The sequence below is a fragment of the Pinus tabuliformis genome, chromosome 1_1, assembly GCF_031772625.1.
Source record: "Pinus tabuliformis cultivar Carrire ecotype Pingquan chromosome 1_1, CPIR1, whole genome shotgun sequence".
In the NCBI taxonomy this organism is placed as follows: domain Eukaryota; kingdom Viridiplantae; phylum Streptophyta; class Pinopsida; order Pinales; family Pinaceae; genus Pinus; species Pinus tabuliformis.
In genome coordinates, this window is record NC_142297.1 from 407949873 (window position 1) to 407972774 (window position 22902).

The 22902-nt window shown below is 40.2% G+C and overlaps 1 protein-coding gene across 1 annotated transcript in view; it reads right to left on the reverse strand.

The window, feature by feature from the left end:
- LOC149213409 (disease resistance protein Roq1-like) overlaps positions 1-22902 on the reverse strand; it is a 349663-nt gene that overhangs the window by 54248 nt on the left and 272513 nt on the right. The window contains exon 2 of the mRNA XM_089390751.1: positions 16993-17066. Coding sequence (XP_089246877.1) covers positions 16994-17066 — 73 coding nt within the window. The 3' untranslated portion in view covers position 16993. The remainder of the gene's footprint in view (positions 1-16992; positions 17067-22902) is intronic.

The following is a 22902-nucleotide window of genomic DNA, read 5'->3' on the forward strand; positions in this document are numbered from 1 at the left end:
TCAGGAACTGTTCTACATGCCTCCTCAACTGCTGACTCCAATCGTGAATTGTGTGCCTGGAGAGCGTCCTTTTCCTACAGAACCTGTGTCTTCTTTTCCTAGCCATGAACACCCGTCATGCACCAAAGTGAGAAGCTAGTGTATGGAAACTGTATTAATGGGGGTGCGATGGTAATGTGACACCCATAGCAAGTTGAGAAATCCTTATTTCTCAACATTGCGAACCCATTCTTTTGTTTCCAGCGTGGTAACACCTATTTCTTCATAATACACTCTCTTCATGTATTTTTCCATCGCTAAGTGAGGGAACTTAGCATGATCCACGAGACCCCAATCCTCCATCTTCAATAGTGGGACTTGCGCGAGCCGCGGACCTTCAAAAGGCACCTACTCAGGCAACAGGGGCATGGAGATGGTGAACTTCTTTGAATCTGGGTCTTTAGTAATCTTCACCTTTCCCTTCCTTGGAGGGATATACTTAGGGAGCTTTGTTAAGGCCTCTATGCCTTGAGCGTCGATATCCTCCGCTCCTGGGCCTTCTTCCGCCTCTAGGTCTACAACCTTCTCTTTTAATTTTACCGGTTTCTTATGCTTCTTCTGTGTTGGTGTCGTGGTATCCTTCCTTGGGGAAGCGCATACCGGCACCGATTTCTTCTGCTTTTCATGTGCTACAGGTTTTTTTTCTTTTGCCATGGATTGTCTCAGCCTCGGCGACCTTGGCACTGTGGTCACAGTAGGCGTAGCTTCAACACTAGATACTTCGGGTCTTGGGGTGTTGGATATAGTGGCTTCCAAAATCACAACTTCAGCGGGGTTGGCGGCAGTTGTTGTACCTTAAGAAACCAATTTCTTGGTTGTGTAGAAATTGTGCTTAAGACATTAATGTTTATAATTATTGTCACTTGTTTGTCACTTAATTGTATGTTGTATTCTCAAATGAAGGACCTGAAAGACTTGGTTTTAAACCCTCAATACTTAGGTGACATGAAAATCTCAGAATGCCATTTGATTGCTGAATATAAATGATGAATGAAGAAAGCTTGAAGAAGTCATAGACAATATGTTGTTTTACACAGAATCTACTATCTGTGACACTTTGAGAAGTTAAAGATAATATGTTGTCTTACACAAAAACTACTATCTGTAACTTAGAAGAATTGCCGAGGTTGGAAATTCAAGTATAGGGGTCATAGACAATATGTTGTTTTACACAGAATCTACTATCTGTGACACTTGGAGGAGTTAAAGATAATATGTTGTCTTGCATAGAAACTATTATCAGTAACTTAGGAGAATTGCAGAGGTGAGAACTTCAAGTATAGGAGTGCTCTTTTAAGGGATTTTAACTTCATTTACGTAAGAAAATAAATACCTACATATTCATTACCATACTTAAAGGAAGAAAACATTTGATGACACATAACAGAGAAGTCACAAAATCATACCCAACAATGTATGGAAAATTTTTTATTCTTTTATTAATCAGTTGTATCAGGAATACAGTGACCTAGTCTCCAGGTTCTCCAAAATTTGAACCCTGTTTTTTCTATAATCTTGCCTCTTTATACATTATAGGATAGTTAATAACCACCCAAAACTGTCAAACTACTTAACTATCCTCTAAATGCTTTGAAGTAAATATCATTACAAAATATTAGATTTGAGGGTAAAAACACCTCATTCATTTCAAGGAAACATGATAATAAGAAGTAATAGAAATTAGAGAATGACGGGAGATTGCTGCTCGTTGTTAGAATCTATAGCTTAAGCCTATGGTTCTACTAATGGCTAAGCATTAATGGAGTAGTGGATGAAGTGGCGAGGTATGGTGAGTGATGTGGGCAATTAACAAATGGAAGCGATGGAAGATGTGGAATGAGCGACATGGGGTGGAAAGCTTTGGGAGCTCACCGCGGGGGTAAAGAATGTATAGGAGCTTCAACAAGGTTGAACCCCCACAATAATTCCTAGCCACACATTGCGGTCAACCATGCTAATGTCACGGTCAACTACAGGGGTTAAGATTTAATTAATCTTCATGCTTATTGCTCCCCCGCAGCGCACCTCAACGTACTTATCAAGCTATTGCTTGATCACAACTCTTGACCCTTCATGACCTTTAGACAACAGTAAACCTTTGGTTACCATGGAACTCAAAAGAATTAACACTCTGGTTCATAACCTGCCGTGCCCGCCTTTTCAACGCACCTTTAACTCCCATATGGACCCGATAGGAAATAAAACTTCCATTTAATGATTTATCAGGTCTGATTTTAAAGACAAAACCTGATTACTCGCTGACCCAATGATTACTCATTGACCCAATATCTGTCAGCATCATACGGACCCGATAGAAAATAAAAACTACCAGTTAATGATTTATCGGGTCCGATTCCAAAGATAGAACCTCATTACTTTCTGACCCGATATCCAACCCGATATTCGTCAGATCCCATCTCTTTCAATGGACGGCTGAGATTGGCCCCAACTTCAGTGAATTAAACTGTATTTAATACACCATTGCATCTGATCTCTGAAATAAACCCCATTCTAATTAAATACGCAATTACTGTCAGATCTATGGCCTGTTGATCGAATGGCCCAGATATTCTTGCGGGTTTATCACTTTCATATTTTTTTATTTTTCTTTCATTTTGTGATAAAACTGAAAATAAAACTTAAATAACAATGGATGCTACAACATTTGGCTCCACCTGGGGATAGTGATTTTGCTACGGAAGCACTAGGAACTACAGATCAGTGCCTTCACCTCGGGCATGGAGTCATATATTGCTTAACCAATTCAAATCCTATGGAATTTGTACACTGAATTCACTATGGTATCTACACTGATAGGATGCTTATGCTTTAGAACTGGAAGTAATGCTTGAGGTACTACCCATTGACAGGCACCTGTAGAGTTTCACCATCAAGATTCTCTGCAGTAGTTTTCTTAAGGATTCTCATCAAAGTTTTGTTAGTGGATTCAGCCAATCCATTTCCCTGTGGATGATAAGCAGTTAAATGAGATAAAATGGCATTATACTTCTGACAAAAGGCAACAAAATTACTTGAACAGAACACTTGAGCATTGTCTGTTATGAGTTTGACAGGGCATCCAAGTCTGTTGAAAATGCATTCCTCATATGTCTTGAGATCCTCATAGGACCAAGCCAAATCATCAGTGTATTGCCTGAAAAGCTTAATATATCTCTCCTTATAATTAAGTGAAACTTCCTTGAACAATTTGACCAGCTTGGGCCCCTTCTAGTTCCAATATTGTGATCTTGAATCTGTTCATCCTGTGAAAGGAAACCATCACCTGTTCCTTCCTTAGAATAGGCTCCATTAAAGAAGCACTTCCACACCCCTTCTATTTGCATCTCTGTATTTACACAGGCTGAAGTAAGTTGCCTCTGGTTATCTTTAGCCAATTCTGCATTGTCGCGTAGCTTGAAGCAAGAAAAATCATCTTTTTCCTAGCCATATACAGGTGAATTACTTTCTTCATTATTTGTGATTGTTCTAATAAATCTTGTTTCTCTGTACAACCTCCTTTCTTCCCCACCAAAAATTGGTATGACAACATAAGACAAATCTAGTTTCAAAACACCACCCAATTTAGATCCCCATGAGCTAGATAGTAAAATTCCAAACCTAGCAGGGATATCTACTACCACTACATCCATTACCAAACTTTTGGCAGGAATCTGGGCTAGTGACACCACCATATCTTTAATGCCCCCCAGACACTTGACTTTATGTCAATCAAAAGAATACAAGTCTTTGTAAGGTTTAGTAACTTGTAGGTTTAGTTGTTTCATCACTAATAATGGCATAAGGTTATGTGAGGCTCCTGAATCAAACATACAATTGTGCAAGAGTAAATCATGAACCAATAAAGAAATGTAGAAAGGAGGTGTTGAAGAATCTACCTCCTCTACATGTGAACCAAAAACCACTACTATTTTATCTTCTTGCAAACTCACAATGTCATTTATATTCACATTTTGAGATGGATTGATAAACTCTCTAATTTCTCTTTGATAAGCTAGTGTTTTGACTAACTTTGTGAGGGGCACTTGAATTAGGATTTTTTTCTAATTCTTTAGTTAAACTAAACACATGACCCTGTTTAGTGTTCTTTTCATCTTCATCTTCACTTTTCTTCATAACTGAAATCTCTTGTAGAATGGAAACAAGTTTTTCTAAAAGGAGTTTTTTCACTTTTGTCTTGAGCAGGCTCACCTTGAAGAATTTGAGTCTTGCTACTTGTATTCTGCTGCTGCTTTCCTTTATTCAAATGTTTTGCAGGTTGTGATTCTTATTCTTTTAGAGTTGCCTTTTGTAAGGGAGCTGGAACTTGTTGCTCACCCTCATCCTCTTGACTTCTATATCTTTTCCTTGATCTCAAGTCATATTTCTTATGTAGTTCTGCCTGCATAAAATCAGAAAACCGCTTCCAACATTCATCAATTTCATTATCATCATAGATGACATCTGTTTCACTATATTCTCCTCCCTCAACACCTAGTTCATCTTCATCTACTGCATACAATGTGAAAATATGGTCATCATGATCCTTGGAATGCTCTGGTACTCCATCAAGATCTACCTCTATATACAATGGTGCTTGAATCTGATCTTGATCTTTTCTCTCCCTCTGTAAAATTTGCAGAGGTTGTCTTCTATATTGAGGATTAAAATTTCTATTTTGCTATACTTGTCTCTGAGAATTCTTACTCTCTAATTCCAATTTAATCAATTTATTAGACAAATTTCTAATTACATTATTCATATCCTCTAATGTTTGATCTTGAGAGGATTCTACTTTAGCCTTTCGCTTATCTTGGATAGGTTGTGCATCTGGTGTTTTACCTACAGCCACCAAATTTGCTTCTATCTCTAGTGCATCTGTTTGGATCTGATCAAGGGTTGGGGATCTCCTCTCCTTCAATGTGAATCCAAAATATGACTCAAAAGCCCTTGCAAAAGTTATCTTTGCACCAACAGGAGGGGGCTTACTCTCCACTGGAAGACTATTGTACAATTTATTAAATCTTATGATAAATTCAACTACAGTTTCATCAGATTTCTTCCTTCTAGCATTAAACTCTATGAGTGAATACCCATGGTCTCTTTTTTCTCCCCATCTCTGGGTGAACAGGCGCTCCATCTCATCCCATGTTGTAATAGAGTTATTAGGAAGCCCTTTAAACCATTTTCTTGCTTCTCCATTCAAGGATTGGATAAAAAGTCTTAGAACAACATCCAGGTGTTCAACATTTAGGTTTTCTACGAAATTAAAAAATACTGATATATGACTCTCTGTTGTTTATTCATCCTCCCCTATGAAATGAGGAAGAATCTTCAAGTATTCTTGTGGAATTTGATTCAACTATTGTGGCGATTGAATAGGTGCATACCTATTCATCAAAAATGCAGGTGCTGCCATATTTGCTCCCGAATTTACTAAACCTTGATTACCAGCAAATGACTGAGGAGTGAATGGAGTGTGCAAAGATGGTAATGTAGTTATAGGTTCAGGCTGAATAACTATAGTAGATACTGAAAAAGAAACAGACTCTAAAGAGTGTTCCTAACAGTTGGTGTGATGTAGGAAATGTTCCCTTTGCAGACAGAGGCAACCACTCTAGCCCTAGAGTGGGTCTAGTCATAGTAGGACAAAACAATAATCAATTTCCTTAAACAGACATCATTGTAAGGACCTACCTCAAACCAGTGTTCGATGAAGCTTTCGTTGCGCCACTCCAGCTATCGTTCCTTCTCCTTAATGAGCAGTATACCTAAAACAACACAAGAGAACAACAGAACATGTGATAGCATACAACAATAATCTATTTACTTACAAAGTCAAGGAATCATAAGCTATCATGTATATTACACACAAGACATAGGAAATCATCATTGATTGTATTAAAAATAAACAAGAGCAAAGCTTACAACCAAGCCTTGACACTGCAAACTTCCTCGAAGGGTCCAGCCAACATGTTTCTTCAAGCATTCACTCTCAAGATGGGTCTCCCAAATGGATGATGACTCTCTCTCTCACACACACTAATGCAAGGCTAAGGCAATCCACAACCAATTGCTCCACTATCAGCAATTCACACTGCAAACTATCAAACTCACACAAAGCTAGCTAATCTGCTCAATCCAAAAACCAAGAACTAGCTGATCATAGCAATAGGAAGTGATTTTTATAAGAGAAGGAGTCTCCATGAATGAGGGAAAAGGAGCTTATCCTCAAGGGAAGTTGCTCAAAAGCTGGAACAAACATCCCAAGGGAGGAAAGGCGAACTCCCCAGACCCAACAACCAGCTCTAGAAACACCCAAAAGCTTTATGTTCGAACTAATTCACCATATCTGGTCCGTCACAAGTCATACACGAAGACTCAGCGATGACGACGCAAGGAAGCAATGCATTCAGAGTCATCGTCGCAAGAGTGATTTTGAATACTTGCGTTGAGCCCTAAAATTCGACCGTTGCAGGAAACAGATGTACCCCTGCGATGACGTCGCAAAGCTATAGTTCATCACAGAGAATCGTCGCAGGAAGAATGAGGTTAACCTGCGACGATGCAGAAACATGGGTAAAAGGGTCAATCTTCAGGATCAGAGAGCACTTGTTTGATCTTCTTGAATGAATAGGAAGATGTGGACATATTTGTTTGATGTATGACACAGTGGAGATGTCACTTAAGGGGATATGAGGCTGGTGACAAATTACTGTGTAACAGATGCCCCCTAAAGCATGAAGGCCGAGAGAGTGGGAGGGGTGAAATGCTTTACGAAATCATAACTGGACCGGAACACCATCACTGAGAGCCTACAAGCGCAAGTACAACTGATATCTCTGATAGTGAAATACATGTAGTCGAGGCATGGGCGCAGCCATCCAAAAGACTGATAAACTTGGTCTGTGGAATGGACACAACCACCCAGTCGATAAGACCATATAAATAGAGGTATGGACGCAGCCATCTCGAAATACTCAAGTATGGTCGCAACCATCCAATCAAAGAGTCATGTGTGAAATCACGAACCAATCCACACAACCCGAACTTACATAATCTTAGTCTGTGGTCTTGAATCCCAATGGATCATAGTACAATCTCTAGTATGCGAATAGATGTGCTGAAGTCGAGCATGCTAGAAAGTAGCTTGATTACCAGTCAATGATGTAAACCGTTAACAAGCGCGAGAGAAACCACCAGTAATGTCAATGGTTCTCAAGGTACTGCCAGTACAATCCACAAAGTGTGAAGAATGATCTGGAGTCGAACACTTGTGGAATCACCTGATCGAAGACCAATGATGAAAGCCTGTCGTCGAGTGCAAAGAAATTTCCATTGAGGCGTGCAAGCTCCAAGGTACAGAAAGGAAAGCTCTAGATCAACTTCCTGAATAATGAATTGGTGTCGATAGGAAGCGACCCGTCGCAGGAGGGCCATAACGTTTCCCCCATCAATGACACGAGACAAGGAATAAGATGAAGATGGATGATGCAGAGAATCAGAGGAGGAGGTAAGGGGGAAAATTGCAGAAGGATTATACTCTTGAACATATCAGTGACACGACTCCGGAGTGCGGCAGCATTTTGGTACCAAGGGATCAATGGCCTAATGGAGACAATAGGGATCAAATGCAATGAGGCAAAATGGCAAACGCAAACACCGAAAGGCTAATGACGATGTGAGGATATCCCAAACCTGGCGAAAAGCAAAAGTGTCGATGTTCAAGAGTGACGAGCTGCCGTAGGGAACCAATAGACGATTTCCAAATTTTTCCCCACCATTGCTGGCAAGTACCCCAATTATTTTTGAAAAACAAGCTTGAAGGAAATAGCATATGCTTGTGATATAAGTTCGTCCTTCAGACAAATCCAACCTAGTGTAAGTTTAATGAGCCCTAGGAAGGAGAAGGTCAGGTCTCATCATAGTGACAAGTCCAATGTCATATGGGTTTAACGAGTCCGACATAGGAAAAACTCAAAGTCTTTTTCATGTTTAGAGAGTTTGAAAAAGACACAGAAAAGAAAACTCCAGGGGGGTCCCTTTTCATAAATTTGTGTCCCTCGAGCCCGAAAAGGTAGAAAATAATATTCGAGAGAACCGCTCGACTTATTACGGTCAAGGAGTACTTTTTGTTCATAGTGTCTCCAGCCCGAAAAAGTAAAAAACTCACAGGAAACACAATGTTTCGTAACCAAAACGAGCCCAAAACGACAAAATCTCGGCTATCCTTTCATGTTTAAACGGTCGGAAAAGAGCTAAAAGCAAACGGCCATTGTTATTTTCTTTTAATGAGTTACAACGAAAAAACTCGACAATCTTTTCATGTTTTATGAGTCAGAAAAGAGCTTGAAGAGGACTCAGGAGAAAATTTCACAGTATTTATCAAGTATTCATGAACCAGAAAATATATTCGATGCCCCTGTTTCTCCACAGAAAATCAATTATAAGATCCATTCGACAAAAATACACATGCGATATTAAAAAAACTAGGTTAAAAACCCTAACTACTATAGTAAAATACTAACCGTAGAGTTAAAAACCCTAAAATTTCAAGAAAAACTATAAATAGAGGCTATGGTAAAAATATTTTTACATTGTTTTTATTTTCATCCTTGGTAATTTCTAAATACCATGTACCTGTGCAAACTTTGGAGGTCGATTTCTTCATTCGTGGCCAACAATTCCGTCCTGTTCTTTCGCCAAGTAAGTATCTCACCCCTATCATTCCATTTTGATTGTTTTCAGTTTGAATTTCATGCTTTTTAGGCGATTTTGGAAGGATTTTTTTATTCCAAAATCGCTCTGCGGTCGTCGTAGAAATCCCACGCGGTTTTGCGACAATTGGGGATTTTGTATGCATCAGATTCGGCATCGTTGCAGGAAACACGTGTACTCCTGTGACGATCTGAAAAATAATACATGGTGAAAGAGGACCGTCACAGTTGTTTTAGAAATAGCTGCGACAGCACCGTAAACTCAAAATTTTTATGTTTTAGGGCTTTTTAAAGGATGAAAGTGGTTCGAACTTGTTCTAATTAGTTGGCATTCGCATGTGCAAGTTTTAAAATGGTTTTTGTGTGGCAAGAACGCACACATGATGCAGATGATGAAAGAGGGGCAACAGACCCGTAATGCAGGTTGGCTCTCCATAACTGCGGGCTATTGAAATTCTTCCTTACACCCTTGTTACGAGTGCAACTGGACTTCCTGGAGTTCCTAATTCACTTATGGAACCCGACTGAGGGCAAGTTCATAATTTGGGGGCAGGAGATTGAGTTTGATGCGACTGACATTTATTTTCTCACTGGATTGTCTCTCCGTGGGGAAAGACCCCACATGGGCGGCGTCCGGATCGCTGGAGAGTCCCTAGACATGCTGATTGCACAAGTGTGCCCGAGGGCATGCGAATCTCTCACTAGTGGGAAGTTTCAGATTCCCATAGTGGAGGACTTGACACTACGCATCCTACTATTCATGATCACGAGAGCAGCAGGCTCTCAGGCTCAGCATGAGGCAACTAAGACCCAACTATGGTTGGCCTTAGATTTCCTCAACCCCACTATGTATGATTGGGTAGAGGCAGTATGCCTGAATCTGAAGAGACAGCTGACCAACTGTCAGCGGGGAGAGACCAAACAGTTTGGATATGGATCCATCCTGGTACCGCTCATGCTAGAGCGGGTACCCTTGCTCCAGCTATGGGACGTGCACATAAATCTGCCAAGACTACGGGAGACTCGCATCTCCAGATGGCCTTTTGTAATGCCACGGGGGGGTGGTGGTCCGACAGTATCATGGGGTCCTGACTTCATGGAGTGGCTGGATCGATAGGAGGTATACGTTGAAGACTGGCCCTATGCAGGTACAAATTTCACAGGAGACCCCGACATGCTGCTCCCGCCCAGGGAGCAATGGGACGAGAGAGGTAACACACTTGGTTTGACTGCTACACTACTTTTTATATTTCAGTTTTTCATTTTATATTGTTTTTGGATTTTAAGTGCACATGCCCTAATAATTATTATGCTTATCTTGCAGACATGGGACCTGAGAGACCAATGGGTCTCGCTAGTACAACATGGAGGGAGGAGAAGAAAGAGTTAGCCCTGCCAGCTCCCGGCAGTGATGCAGAAGAGGAGATAGCCCAAAACTTAGAGGGCTTGACTGAGGGGATCTTGGACTATAGAGGGTTTGAGGAGGTCCCTAGCCAGTACCAGCGACACACTGTGGGTGTGTCTCCGCGGGTTCATAGACTACTCAGGTGAGTGGTCCGGGCGGTGGTTTGCTACAGAGAGCATAACCCACCACAGTAGTCACCTAGGTTTATTTTTCTGCTATATTTTTTGAGAGACATGTGTCTCAGATTGTGACCTGAACATACACATTATTTTTTGGACATACACACTATTATTTTTTGAGCGCCTCGGTGCGCCACACGATATATATATATATATATATATATATATATATATATATATATATATATATATATATATATATATATATATATATATATATATATGCTTTCTTATTATGTTTGTTTACTTGCATATAATGGTTTGATTATAAATTGCGTAAATGTCTGTCTAATACATGATATGTAATAGAATCAAAATTTCTTTCTAGTAAGTGAACATGCAAATACAATCTCAATATTTGAGGGTTTCTGACGGAATACTACCCATTAAGTTGAAGAACAACAAGTTTAGAATCCAGATTCACCACCAATGCACGAATATAGAGGTCAACAGCCTCAGCTAATAATTCAATGACAGCGCTATATTCAGCAACATTGTTTGTGGTACACCCAAGACAAACACCTTGAAGGTATACTAACTCACCCTAAGGATCATAGATCACCCATGCTGCAGAGGAAAGATTCTGTGTGCTGCGGCAGGCACCATCAGCGAAACCGATATAAGGTGCAACATACATCTGCACAAGAAGTAAAAAGACACAATAAGCAGCAATAATGCCTACACACCAAGCCAAACATGCACACACTAAAAACACATGTATGTACACAACAGATGCACGAAAACTCATGCATAATACTTTTTAAGATAAAGCCCATTCCAAGGCTTATCTAACGGGTTGCATTCATAGTCAATTAGCTCATAGGCCCCTTTTTGCAAAATGCATTTCACAATATAAGGCCAATGCCACATAGGCTCGAATTTTCCTGCCCCCAGTGCATCATTCGCTTGATCGTACAGCAGGACTAAATCTCCCTCAATGAAAGAACGAGGATTAACAGTTGAATCGAAGTGAGTTTTCACTCTCTTCGTCTAGAAATAGATAACTAGAGAAGCAAGTCGACAGGTCTCGTCTAGCTGTTGTAGGTAAAGAAGATATTCTTCTATAGGTGTAGTATTCGGGAGCAATTCGACAGCTAACTTGAGAGAAGGTATCTCACATTCAATCAGAAGGGTAGCCTACAAACCATAAATGAGTTGAAACGGTGTGAATCTAGTCACATCCTTCATTAAGGTATGGTAGGCCCATAAGGCAGAAAAAAACATCAAATGCCAATTAGACTTGTGCATTGCTATGGTACGTTGAAGCATCGTGACCAACACCTTGTTGACGGCTTCGACTTGGCCATTGGCTTAAGGATAGTAAGGCATCGAGCTATCGTGACGCAAGCCTAGCTGGGTTGTTAACTCAGTCATCATATGACCACGGAAATGAGAACCGTGATCAGTGACAATAGCTTGAGGGACTCCAAATCGAGTAATTACATGATTGAATAAAAAATTGTGCCGCTGTCTTACCGTCATTTGTCAACATAGGCATCGCTTCGGCCCATTTTGTAAAATAATCGATGACAATGATAATATACCCATTCCCCCCAGCCGAACGAGGGTTACAGGTCATAAAATCTATGCCCCATTTAGCAAAAGGGCCAACAGTAATGACAGGGTGCAACGGGGATGGTGGTGCATGCATCTTCCGCTGGTAGATTTGCCACGCATGGCAGGAACAGACAGCAAGAATGCAGTCTTTAAAAATAGAGGGGCAAAAGTAACTAGCGCGGAGGATTTTTTGGGCAATGGCATAACCAAACATATGACCACCACAGGCACCAGAGTGGCAGTCATTCAAGACTCGTTCAGCTTCCTCGAACGTCAAACAACAACGGCGAACAGAATCAATGCCGAGATAGTATAAAGTGTCTCCAACAATGCAATAAGGCTGAGAATGGTGAAGAATACATCGCCGAGCATCCTTAGATAGATTAGGACAAAAGGAAGATGACTGGAGGTAGACGATAATGTCGTTGTACCAAGGATAGAGGGTGCTGATCAAGAAAGGAGTATCGTCTTGAATGCGATCCTCTTACCGAGAGGGTGCGGTAGAGGACGGTAATGAGCAAATCAATTCAGTAAAGATGAGGAACTTCCTAGACTTGGCAGTAGTGAAATCCAAGTCGAACTCTTGAAAGATAACGATGCATTTTGAGTACTTGCCCCCCAACAATTGACGTGACAAGATGTATGTCATTGGGTTGCAATCAAAAATCACAGTCGTCATGCGCAACAAAATATAATGATGGAAACGTTGGACAACCTGAATGGCTGCCAAGGCGAGCTTCTCGACATAGGCATATCGAGTCTCTATTTCAAGGAGGTTGTGGCTGAGATATTAAATAACATTCTTAGAACCGTCGTTGTCATCTTGAACCAAAACCATGCCAATAGTGCTATCGGTAGCAGCGAGATAAAGAGTATAGTCACGATGATAATCAGGCAGACGCAATAAGGGAGCAAAAAGAAGAAGAGTCTTGAGTTGCTCGAATGATTCTTGGGAAATGGCATCCCAAACAAAGGGAGTGTCACGCTTAAGAAGATGTGTATAGCCTTTAGCTACTTTGGCGTAGTTAGGTATAAAACGACGGGGGAAATTGGCTCTGCCTTGCAAACTCTGCAACTGATGCAAAGAAGCAGGAGGAGGAAGATTCAGTATAGCTTCAACTGTCAAGGGATCGAGACGGATGCCCTCTTTAGAGCTGAAAAACCCGAGAAGTCTGCCAGATCTGACGCAGAAGACACACATATGTGGATTAAGGCATATGCGGTAATGTCGAAAACGAAGAAAGATCTCGCAGAGGTGATTCGAATGGTCAGATCATTTAGTAGAATGAGCCAACAGGTCATCCAGATAGGGTTGAATAATGTGACAGATGTCATGAAACGCATAATACATTGCTCGTTGGAAGGTAGCACCAGCATTTTTAAGGCTGAAAGGAAGCTTCTTGTAAGCAAAGGTACCCCACGGGTAGATGAAGGCCATTTTGTGTTGATCAGCCGGGAAGATATTAATCTGGTTGTAACTAGAAAAACTATCCATAAATGAATAAATTTCACGTCCAGCACAATCGTTGACGAGCTGGTCAATAAAAGGAGTAGGATAATTATCCTTTGGACACGCACAGTTGATGTCACGGTAATCAACACAAACCCGAATAGTGCCCTGCTTTTTGGTCATAGGGACAATATTCAAAATGCAATCAGTCAACAGGATAGGGTAAATAAACCCTACCTTGAGAAGTTTTTCAACTTCTCCCTTAATAGCTGCGGCTTTTCTTAGGTGCATAAGACGTAAGCGTTGTCGTACAAGCTTGGCACAGGGATACGTAGGGATCTCGTGTACCACGATACTAGGGTCAATACTAGGCATTTCTTCGTATGACCAGGCAAAGATGTCACAAAACTCTTTGAAAAGGTCAGTATACAACTGAATTTCCTTAGGAGTACAAGTAACTCCAATGTGAATATTCTCAACAATCCCTGGTTTGACAGAGATGTTGATGGGCATAGTTTGTGTAATGTTCCCCATATTTCCTTCAGAAAAAACTTCATGAACTTGAATAGGTGCCTGAAGTGGATGGGAGGGGATACAGGAAGCAAACCTCTCTAGGCAGGTAGTCATTGCCCCATGGCCTGGGAGAAAAGAAGAATGATGGTGATGATCAGACCAAGGAGGCTCTTCGAAAGACATAGTTTCTAAAATTGCTTCATCAGAAGGAAAAATATCTTGTAATGGATCTGAAGAAACAATATCTCCGAGCCAAGGGGATTGTACATACGCGTCAAGAGGCCTGCTCGATCGAGTAGGATTAGAAGATGAAGTTGATGCGGAAACAATTTCAACATAGTTGAGCTTGGCGAGACTCAATGGCATCATTTCACCCCAAGAGTCTACTAGATCAGTGGGCAGAAGAACCCACGGATCAGAGCAGACAGAAATCATATTAATGGGGGCGATGTTGGGAGGTGGAAGCAAAAATACACCCATAGGTATGGGATCTTTGAAAATTCTAGCGGCACACTCTCATAAGGGATGGAGGTATGCTCCACAAACAGAATGTTGCCATCCGAAGAGGATGAAACGAAGAAGGACAATTGATCAACCGTGATAATCTTCCCTTGGTGGGGAAAACAGAGCACACGGAAGAGGGATGAGGCCATATCACGCATGGCGTATCTCTATCTTCATCCTAACAAAAGGTTGTAAGTCAAATTTTCCCTCTAGGGTGATAGGCAAATGTGGGAGGATACCAAAAGGCTAGGAATCTATTCCATCGAAGGCTTCCAAAGTATTAGGAGATTGACTCAACGTTGGTGAACCGATGGCCTTCCAACAAGCAACAGACATGATGCAAGTCGAGGCGCCTTCATCAATGATAGTACGATGAATGTTCTTCGAGTTGATGATTACTTGAATGAGGAAAGCAATCTGGTGAGGCAATCTCGGTACATGATTATCCATATTGAAAGTGATAAGGTCCAAATTAGCCGGGTCAATGCCACCAATGGCTGATAGCAAAGACTTCCTCTAAGAGGGACAACTCTGGAGTACTTCCAACACGGGCATAGCTGAAGGGGCTTGGGATAAGTCCTCCATAATGCTATAGTGCTACGCGGCACGAGCATTAGGTTTGTAAGAAGATTTCCAGAGTACACCCTTGGTGGGAGGTCAGATGATCGGTGATTCCACCAGGATGACTTAACTCAAGGTTCAGGGAAAAGAGATAATCGATAAGGGTCACAATTTAATGTGAACCAAAACACAGTCAAGATTAACAGGAAAAATGTGAGTGCGGTCGAATAAATTTTATGACATAGGAACAAAACTTGACATTTTCATATTTAAAGAGTCGAGAAAAAGGACAAAAGATGACACTAGTTGCCTTTGAATGTTTAATGAGCCTGAAGTGACAAGTGCTCAGATGATCCTTTTCTTTAAGGAGTTGAAAAGGAATGAAAGCGACTACTCTGGAGAACTAGAAAAGAGGTTTACCAAACTAACCGTAAAACTGCATATACACCTTGGTGATCAAATGAAAGAAAAAATGACCAAGGACTTTCTGTACGGCAGTCAGTCTTCCCGAATGTTGTGTTCGGTGTGTTACGGTTCGTAAGGTAGCAGACTCGGCTTCCTAGGGATGGTAGGATGATAACCTAGTGGGGTCTCCAGATATATACTCAACGGTATGAGGAGCACAAGTCCGTACTAGTAGCTACTGAACTCGAAAAAGAGGAATCACCCAACTTTTAGCGAGAACAATAGTGACTAGGTTTAGTGACGCTGGAGCTCATCTCTAGCCTAGACCTCTAGATAAATGTGCATTAAGTTCCAATGCGTTGTTAGATTCATTCAATAAATTTTAAGAGTTGATCTTGAATTAAGTTTCGGTTTTCAGGCCCTACCGAATGTATTTCAAAAATTCCTAGGATGCAGCTACAATGAGTAAAAAATCATTTGATTCGATGAACACCTACCTAGATAAGGGTAAAAGAGCTCATTTCCAAGTGAACACAAACCAAGACAAGCAAATGCAAGCACTAAAAAACACACTGCATCAAAACACTTATCTCACAACTACTTATGAAAGATTTGAACTTTGCTTCCTAGTTTCTCGATTATGAAAATTCAGTAATGCAAGTACACTTTCACTTTCGCATGCTCTATGAATGTAATATTTTCGATTTTTGGAATTTTGATGACAAACAAGCAAGTGTAAGCCGACTAATCCAACAAATGTAATCTATGTTTTAAAGTGTGGAAATCAAATCAATACATGAAATCGGTTTGATAATCATACACTAAAGATCAATAAAAATGAAAACAAGCAGTAACAAAGTTTCAAACAAATCAATCAAATGGTTGTGGGTGAACCTAGGATGGACGGGTTAACCAACAAGTGACTTTTCACATAAACCTTTAACAGATCGAGGTCACATGGCTTGAAACCACAAGACTCACTAAAATGCAACCAATAAAGAAGTGCCTTAACCAAGGACAAGTAAAACAAGATGATGAGAGACAAGAAACAGCAGGGGGGCATGCAATACTAGTCAGTTCGGGAGGTAAAGTTGTAAAAAAAACTTCTACAGGAATTGTTGCGGGTCTATAACCAACAACTTGGGATGAAAAGCTAATCGTCGCAAGCACAAAGTCAGGAACTGGGCGACGTCGTCGCAAGTGTACACCTGTCTTCTTTAACGGCCCGATTTCAAGAATCATTGCAACTGAACGATGGGATATCTGCGATGTGCAAGTTTACAAAGAAGGACAGGGGTGATGTCATCACAGCTATTAAGCTATAAACAAAAATGGTCTGATTAAGAGTGAAAGAAAAACAAAAACTACCAAAAGAAACCAAATTAATCTCACAGATAGTGATATGGACTACCAGAATGACTCAGGCAAGCTAGAACACTAAAGGTTCAGCCCCAAAATCAAGAGACACTAAAAATCAAAAACAAATCAAAAGTGAACAAAAGACAACATGCAAAAGCAAGATTCCTAGTGGAGTCGCCAACTTGTGATGTAGGAAATGTTCCCTCCATGAACAGAGGCAAACCCTCTAGCCCTAGAGTGCATCTAGTCATAGTAGGACAAAACAATAATCAATTTCCTTAAACAGACATCGTTGTAAGGACCTACCTCAAACCGATGTTCGATGAAGCTTTCGTTGCACCGCTCCAACTATCGTTCCTTCTCCTGAACGAGCAGTATACCTGAAACAACACAAGAGAACAACAGAACACGTGACAGCATACAACAATAATCTATTTACTTACAAAGTCAAGGAATCATAAGCTATCATGTATATTGCACACAATACATAGGAAATCATCATTGATTGTATTAAAAATAAACAAGAGAAAAGCTTACAACCAACCCTTAACGCTACAAACTTCCTCAAAGGGTCTAGCCAGCATGTTTCTTCAAGCATTCACTCTCAAGATGGGTCTCCCAAATGGATGATGACTCTCTCTCTCTCACACACTAATGCAAGGCTAAGGCAATCCACAATCAATTGCTCCAGTATCAGCAATTCACACTGCAAACTATCAAACTCACACAAAGCTAGCTAATCTGCTCAATCCAAAAACCAAGAACTACCTGATCATAGCAATAGGAAGTGATTTTTATAAGAGAAGGAGTCTCCGTGAATGAGGGAAAAGGAGCTTATCCTCAAGGGAAGTTGCTCAAAAGCTGGAACAAACATCCCAAGGGAGGAAAGGCGAACTCCCCAAACCCAACAACCAGCTCTAGAAACACCCAGAAGCTTTTTGTTCTAAATAATTTGACATATCTAGTCTGTCGTAAGTCATACACAAAGGCTCAATGATGATGGCATAAGGAAGCAATGCATTCAGAGTCATCGTCACAAGAGTGATTTTGAATACTTGCATCGAACCCTAGAATTCAACCATTGCAGGAAACAAATGTACTCCTACGATGGCATCACAAAGCTATAGTTCATCACAGAGAATCATCGCAGGCAGAATGAGGTTAACCTGCGACGGTGCAGAAACATGGGTAAAAGGGTCAATCTTCAGGATCAAAGAGCACTTGTTTAATCATCTTGAATTAATAAAAGATGTGGACATATTTGTTTGATGTATGACACAGTGGAGATGTTGTTCAAGGGGATATGAGGCTGGTGACAAATTATTGTGTAACAGTTAGGTTTTTCAAATGAATTGGATGCAGAAGGTGAATCTTGGTTAATAAGAGATGAATGTGAAAGATGTGGTGAACTTCTGCCTAGTGCAGACCGTGTAGGACTTGGTGTAAGTGGATTTGAAAGGGCTTGAACTTTTTGATGTGAGGTATCTTACCTTGTATGGGATCTCTTTGGAGCTAGAGTTATTGCTTTTGTTCAAACAGCCAAATATTTCCTCCTCACTAAACAACCAGAGGAAAATATTGAAAACCCAGGGAAGAGTGTTCTTGTCTTCTCTCCCCTGCAACAATGCCAATTAATGTTGTACCTTAAGAAACCAATTTCCTGACTATGTAGGAATTGTGCTTGAGACATTAATGTTTATAATTATTGTCAATTGTTTGTCACTTAATTGTATGTTGTATTCTCAAATGAAGGACCTGAAGACTTGGTTTTAAACCCTCAATACTTAGGTGACATGAAAATCTCAGAATGCCAATTGATTACTGAATATAAATGATGAATGAAGAAAGCTTGAAGAAGTCATAGACAATATGTTGTTTTACACAGAATCTACTACCTGTGACACTTTGAGAAGTTAAAGATAATATGTTGTCTTACACAGAAACTACTATCTATAACTCAAAAGAATTACAGAGGTGGGAACTTCAAGTACAGGAGTCATAGACAATATGTTGTTTTACACAGAATCCACTATCTATGACACTTGGAGGAGTTAAATATAATATGTTGTCTTACACATAAACTACTATCTGTAACTTAGGAGAATTGCAGAGGTGGGAACTTCAAGTGTAGGAGCGCTCTTTTAAGGGATTTTAACTTCATTTACATAAGCAAATAAAGACCTGCAGCTTCATTACTGTACCTAAAGGAAGAAAACATTTGATGACACATAATAGAGAAGTCAAAAAATCATACCCAACAATGTATGGAAAACTTCTGTTTCTTTCATTAATAAACAGTTGTATCAGGAATACAGTGGCCTAGTCTCCAGGTTCTCCAAAATTTGAACCCCGTTTTTACTATAATCTTGCCTCTTTATACATCATAGGATAGTTAATAACCACCCAAAACTATCAAACTACCTAACCATCCTCTAACTGCTTTGAAGTAAATATCATTACAAAATATTACATTTGAGGGTAAAAACACCTCATTCATTTCAAGAAAACGTGATAATAAGAAGTAATAGAAATCAGAGAATGATGGGAGATTGTTGCTCACTATTAGAATCTATAGCTTGAGCCTGTGGTTCTGCTGATGGTTGAGCATTAATGGAGTAGTGGATGAAGTGGCGGGGTATGGTGAGTGACATGGGCAATTAACAGATGAAAGCGGTGGAAGATGTGGAATGAGTGACGTGGGGTGGAAAGCTTTGGGAGCTCACCGTAGGGGTAAAGAATGTATGGGAGCTTCAACGAGGTTGAACCCCTACAGTAATTTCTGGCCACACATTGCGGTCAACCATGTTAATGTCACGGTCAACTGTGGGGGTTGAGCTTTAATTAATCTTCGTGCTTATTGCTCCCCCGCAGTGCACCTCAACGTACTTATCAAGCTATCGCTTGATCACGCCTCTTGAACCTGCATGAACTTTAGACAACAAAAAACCTTTGGTTACCACGGAACTTAAAAGAATTAACACTCTGGTTCATAACCTGTCGCATTCGCCTTTTCAACGCACCTTTGACTCCCATACGGACCCAATAGGAAATAAAACTACCATTTAATGATTTATCGGGTCTAATTTTAAAGGCAAAACCCAAATACTCACGGATTCGATATCCGTCGGCGTTATATGGACCCGATAGAAAATAAAAACTACAGGTTAATGATTTATCGGTTCCGATTTCAAAGATAGAACCTGATTACTTTCCGACTCGATATCTGACCCGATATACGTTGGATCCCATCTCTTTCAATGGACGGCTAAGATTGGCTTGTACTTCAGCGAATTAAATTGTATTTAATACACCATTATGTCCGATCTCTGAAATGAACACCATTCTAGTTAAATACATGATTTTCGTCGGATTTGTGGCCTATTGATCGGACGACCCAGACCTTCTCGCTGGTTTAACACTTTGATATTTTTTATTTTTCTTTCATTTTGTGATAAAACTGAAAATAAAACTTAAATAAAAATGGATGCTACAATCACAGCTATCCCCTCCATAAACAACTCACGGGCTTTAAGAGACATGTCTGTGTGGGAGAACAATTCCTCCCAAAACTCTCGGCTCATTGAAAGACAACAAATTTCAGTGAAAACTTTAAGGGTGAAAAGTGTTTTCTATTGGCCCGGCATGCGTAATTTATAGGAGTTTTTGTATTCGAATTCAATTGTTCCCCCCAAATTCTGACAATTAATGTTGTTTTGGCAGCAGATCTTCAAAGATTTTGGCCTTAAATGCTGCCAACCTGCTCCTCTTAACCATCTTTTGGTTGTCAAGTCATGAACAATAACTCTAATGGTCACTTTCCTACTACGCTGTGCAACACCTCCTTCATGGTGCAACTCCCTACGCGCAGCGTTATATGTTGCAACTTCACCATTTTCCACCAAACCTAGCAGAGTAGTTATAGTCCCATACTCCCTTGCAATTGCCCAGAGCACTTAGATTGTCCTCCCATCATATAGTCATCGCGCAGGATCCCCTATATATAGCTTAAATTTTCTTCCAATCACTCTTCCCGGAAAAGGATCTCCATTCAGCTTCACGAGCTGAACTGTGCCTCCATCTATAATTTCCTTGATAATATATGGCCCTAGCCAATGTATCTGAAATTTCCCTGGAAACTTATTGAATTTACTATCATATAACAAGACCAGGTCATTTACCTTGAATGTGCGAAGCTTGATGTGTCGTTTGAGCCATGCTTTTTCATGTTCCTTTTGTACTTGTCGATTAAATCCAGCCAAAAATCTATCCTCTTCGAGCTCCATCAGTTGTGTGAGCCATTTCTCCAAGGCCTCATGATCTGCGATATTCGTCAGTGCTACTATGTGAAGACTAGGCACAATATATTCCATCAGCATTACAACTTCTACACCATATACCAATATAAAAGGTGTCTTCCCTGTCAGCTTCTTACAAGTAGTCCTGTAAGCCCATAACACTGTAGGTACACACACATCCTAGTCATTCCGCTGCGTATTGCAAATCTTCATCGGTGCGTTCTCCAATATCTTGTTGAATGCCAAAACATTTCCATTTGCCTGCAGGTGATACGGTGTACTCTTTTGATGATATACCTGGAATTGTTTTTCCAACACGCTGATCGTTTCATTCAGAAAATGTGTACCTTTATCACTCATCAACACTTTCGGGCAGCCAGATCTAGTTAATACATACTCAAACAAAAACATGTTGTTGTAGCCCTTGTACAATCCTTAACCGGCTGTGCCTCTGCCTATCTAGTTAGATATTCCATCGTGGTGATGATATAGTGCACACAAATTTTCTTCCCTAGGGCATGAATTGGCCCAACAAGATTAATCACCCATTTTTCAAATGGATGCAAAGATACTTGGGGATTCAGTGGTAACTCACCCCTCTGCGATGGTCTGCTAGTTCTCTGACATACATCACATGCCCTACAATACGCATTGGAATCTTTGTGCAGCGTGATGAGCCTCATAAATGGGTAATTATATGGGCTCATTTTACCTCCTAACCTAGTCAAATCAACCATTCTCCTAGCTTATTGTATGATTTTTTGATTATTTTTATGCTTATGGAGTGAGTTGAGTTAGTTATGATGCCATGTGGTCTAACATGTGTTTAATGCAGATTATTGTTGAATTTTGAGGTCAAAATCAAAGATCCAGTGGACAAATGGAAAAAATAACTCGAAGTGGACAAAGGAGAGGACTTATAGGAGGGAATCCCCCTCATTTATTGCTCCCCACTTTGAATTCCCCTTGATTTAGCTTAGAGTACAAACAACTAAATCAATGCAATAGGAGGCAGCCGAGCAAGTGGAGGATGATTGATGATTATCTCAGGTCTTGGGAGCCAAGCCTTCCTGATTTTAAGGAAGCTATTTGTAGCTTCATTTGCATAAGTAGAGTGATCAAGGGCCTCACTAGGGTTGGATTTTTGTTGTATTTTTGCTTATGTAAACTCTGCTCAAACTTCGAGCTCATTTTTGTGACAGTTTCATGTAATCTTTTTATTGTTTTGATAATAAATATGAAATCCTTTTTGAGCTAGCACTGAGTTACCTCAGAGGGCTGAAGCTCTTGTGTTAAGGCCCAATCCAAGTAGCCAAGCAACTCTTTACTTGTATTTGTATGCTTTGTTTCAGTTTGTAGATTAGTTGTTGTTAGATGTATCTCTTTCATGGTTCAAAATAGGTTGCCTTTGATGATTCAATAGTTTTCTTCCATTTGTGCTTTCTATAGCAGGTTAAGCAGTGATGAAAAAGAAGATTCAAAAGGCTAGCTAATAGTGCCTTGGCCTCTCTTCCTCCCTTTGAGACCATGAATTGAGGCAAAGACCCTCTTGCTGCCCCAAAAAAATAGATTTTTCTCATTCATAGGACTTCTAGTGTTTGCAATTTTTAGTAGGTTAATATTCCAATTTCACTTTTCTTTAGATCTTTCCCATCATGCTCACTTATTTATTTGCAATAGTCTTTTTTCATGATTTCCTTTCTTGCAGCATTCCTCAGCATTTACTTTCATAGATCATAGTTTAGACTAGTTTGATGCAAAACTCTATTTTTCTAGATGCACTCATTTCATTGATTGTTTGATCTTATTGGTTGACTGTCAGTTCCTTTACAACATATCTCTTCTAGCAGTAGGTCAACCTATCAGCCATCACAACTTCTCTCTGATCCATGCTCTATAGGTCACCAAAACCTCACCTCAA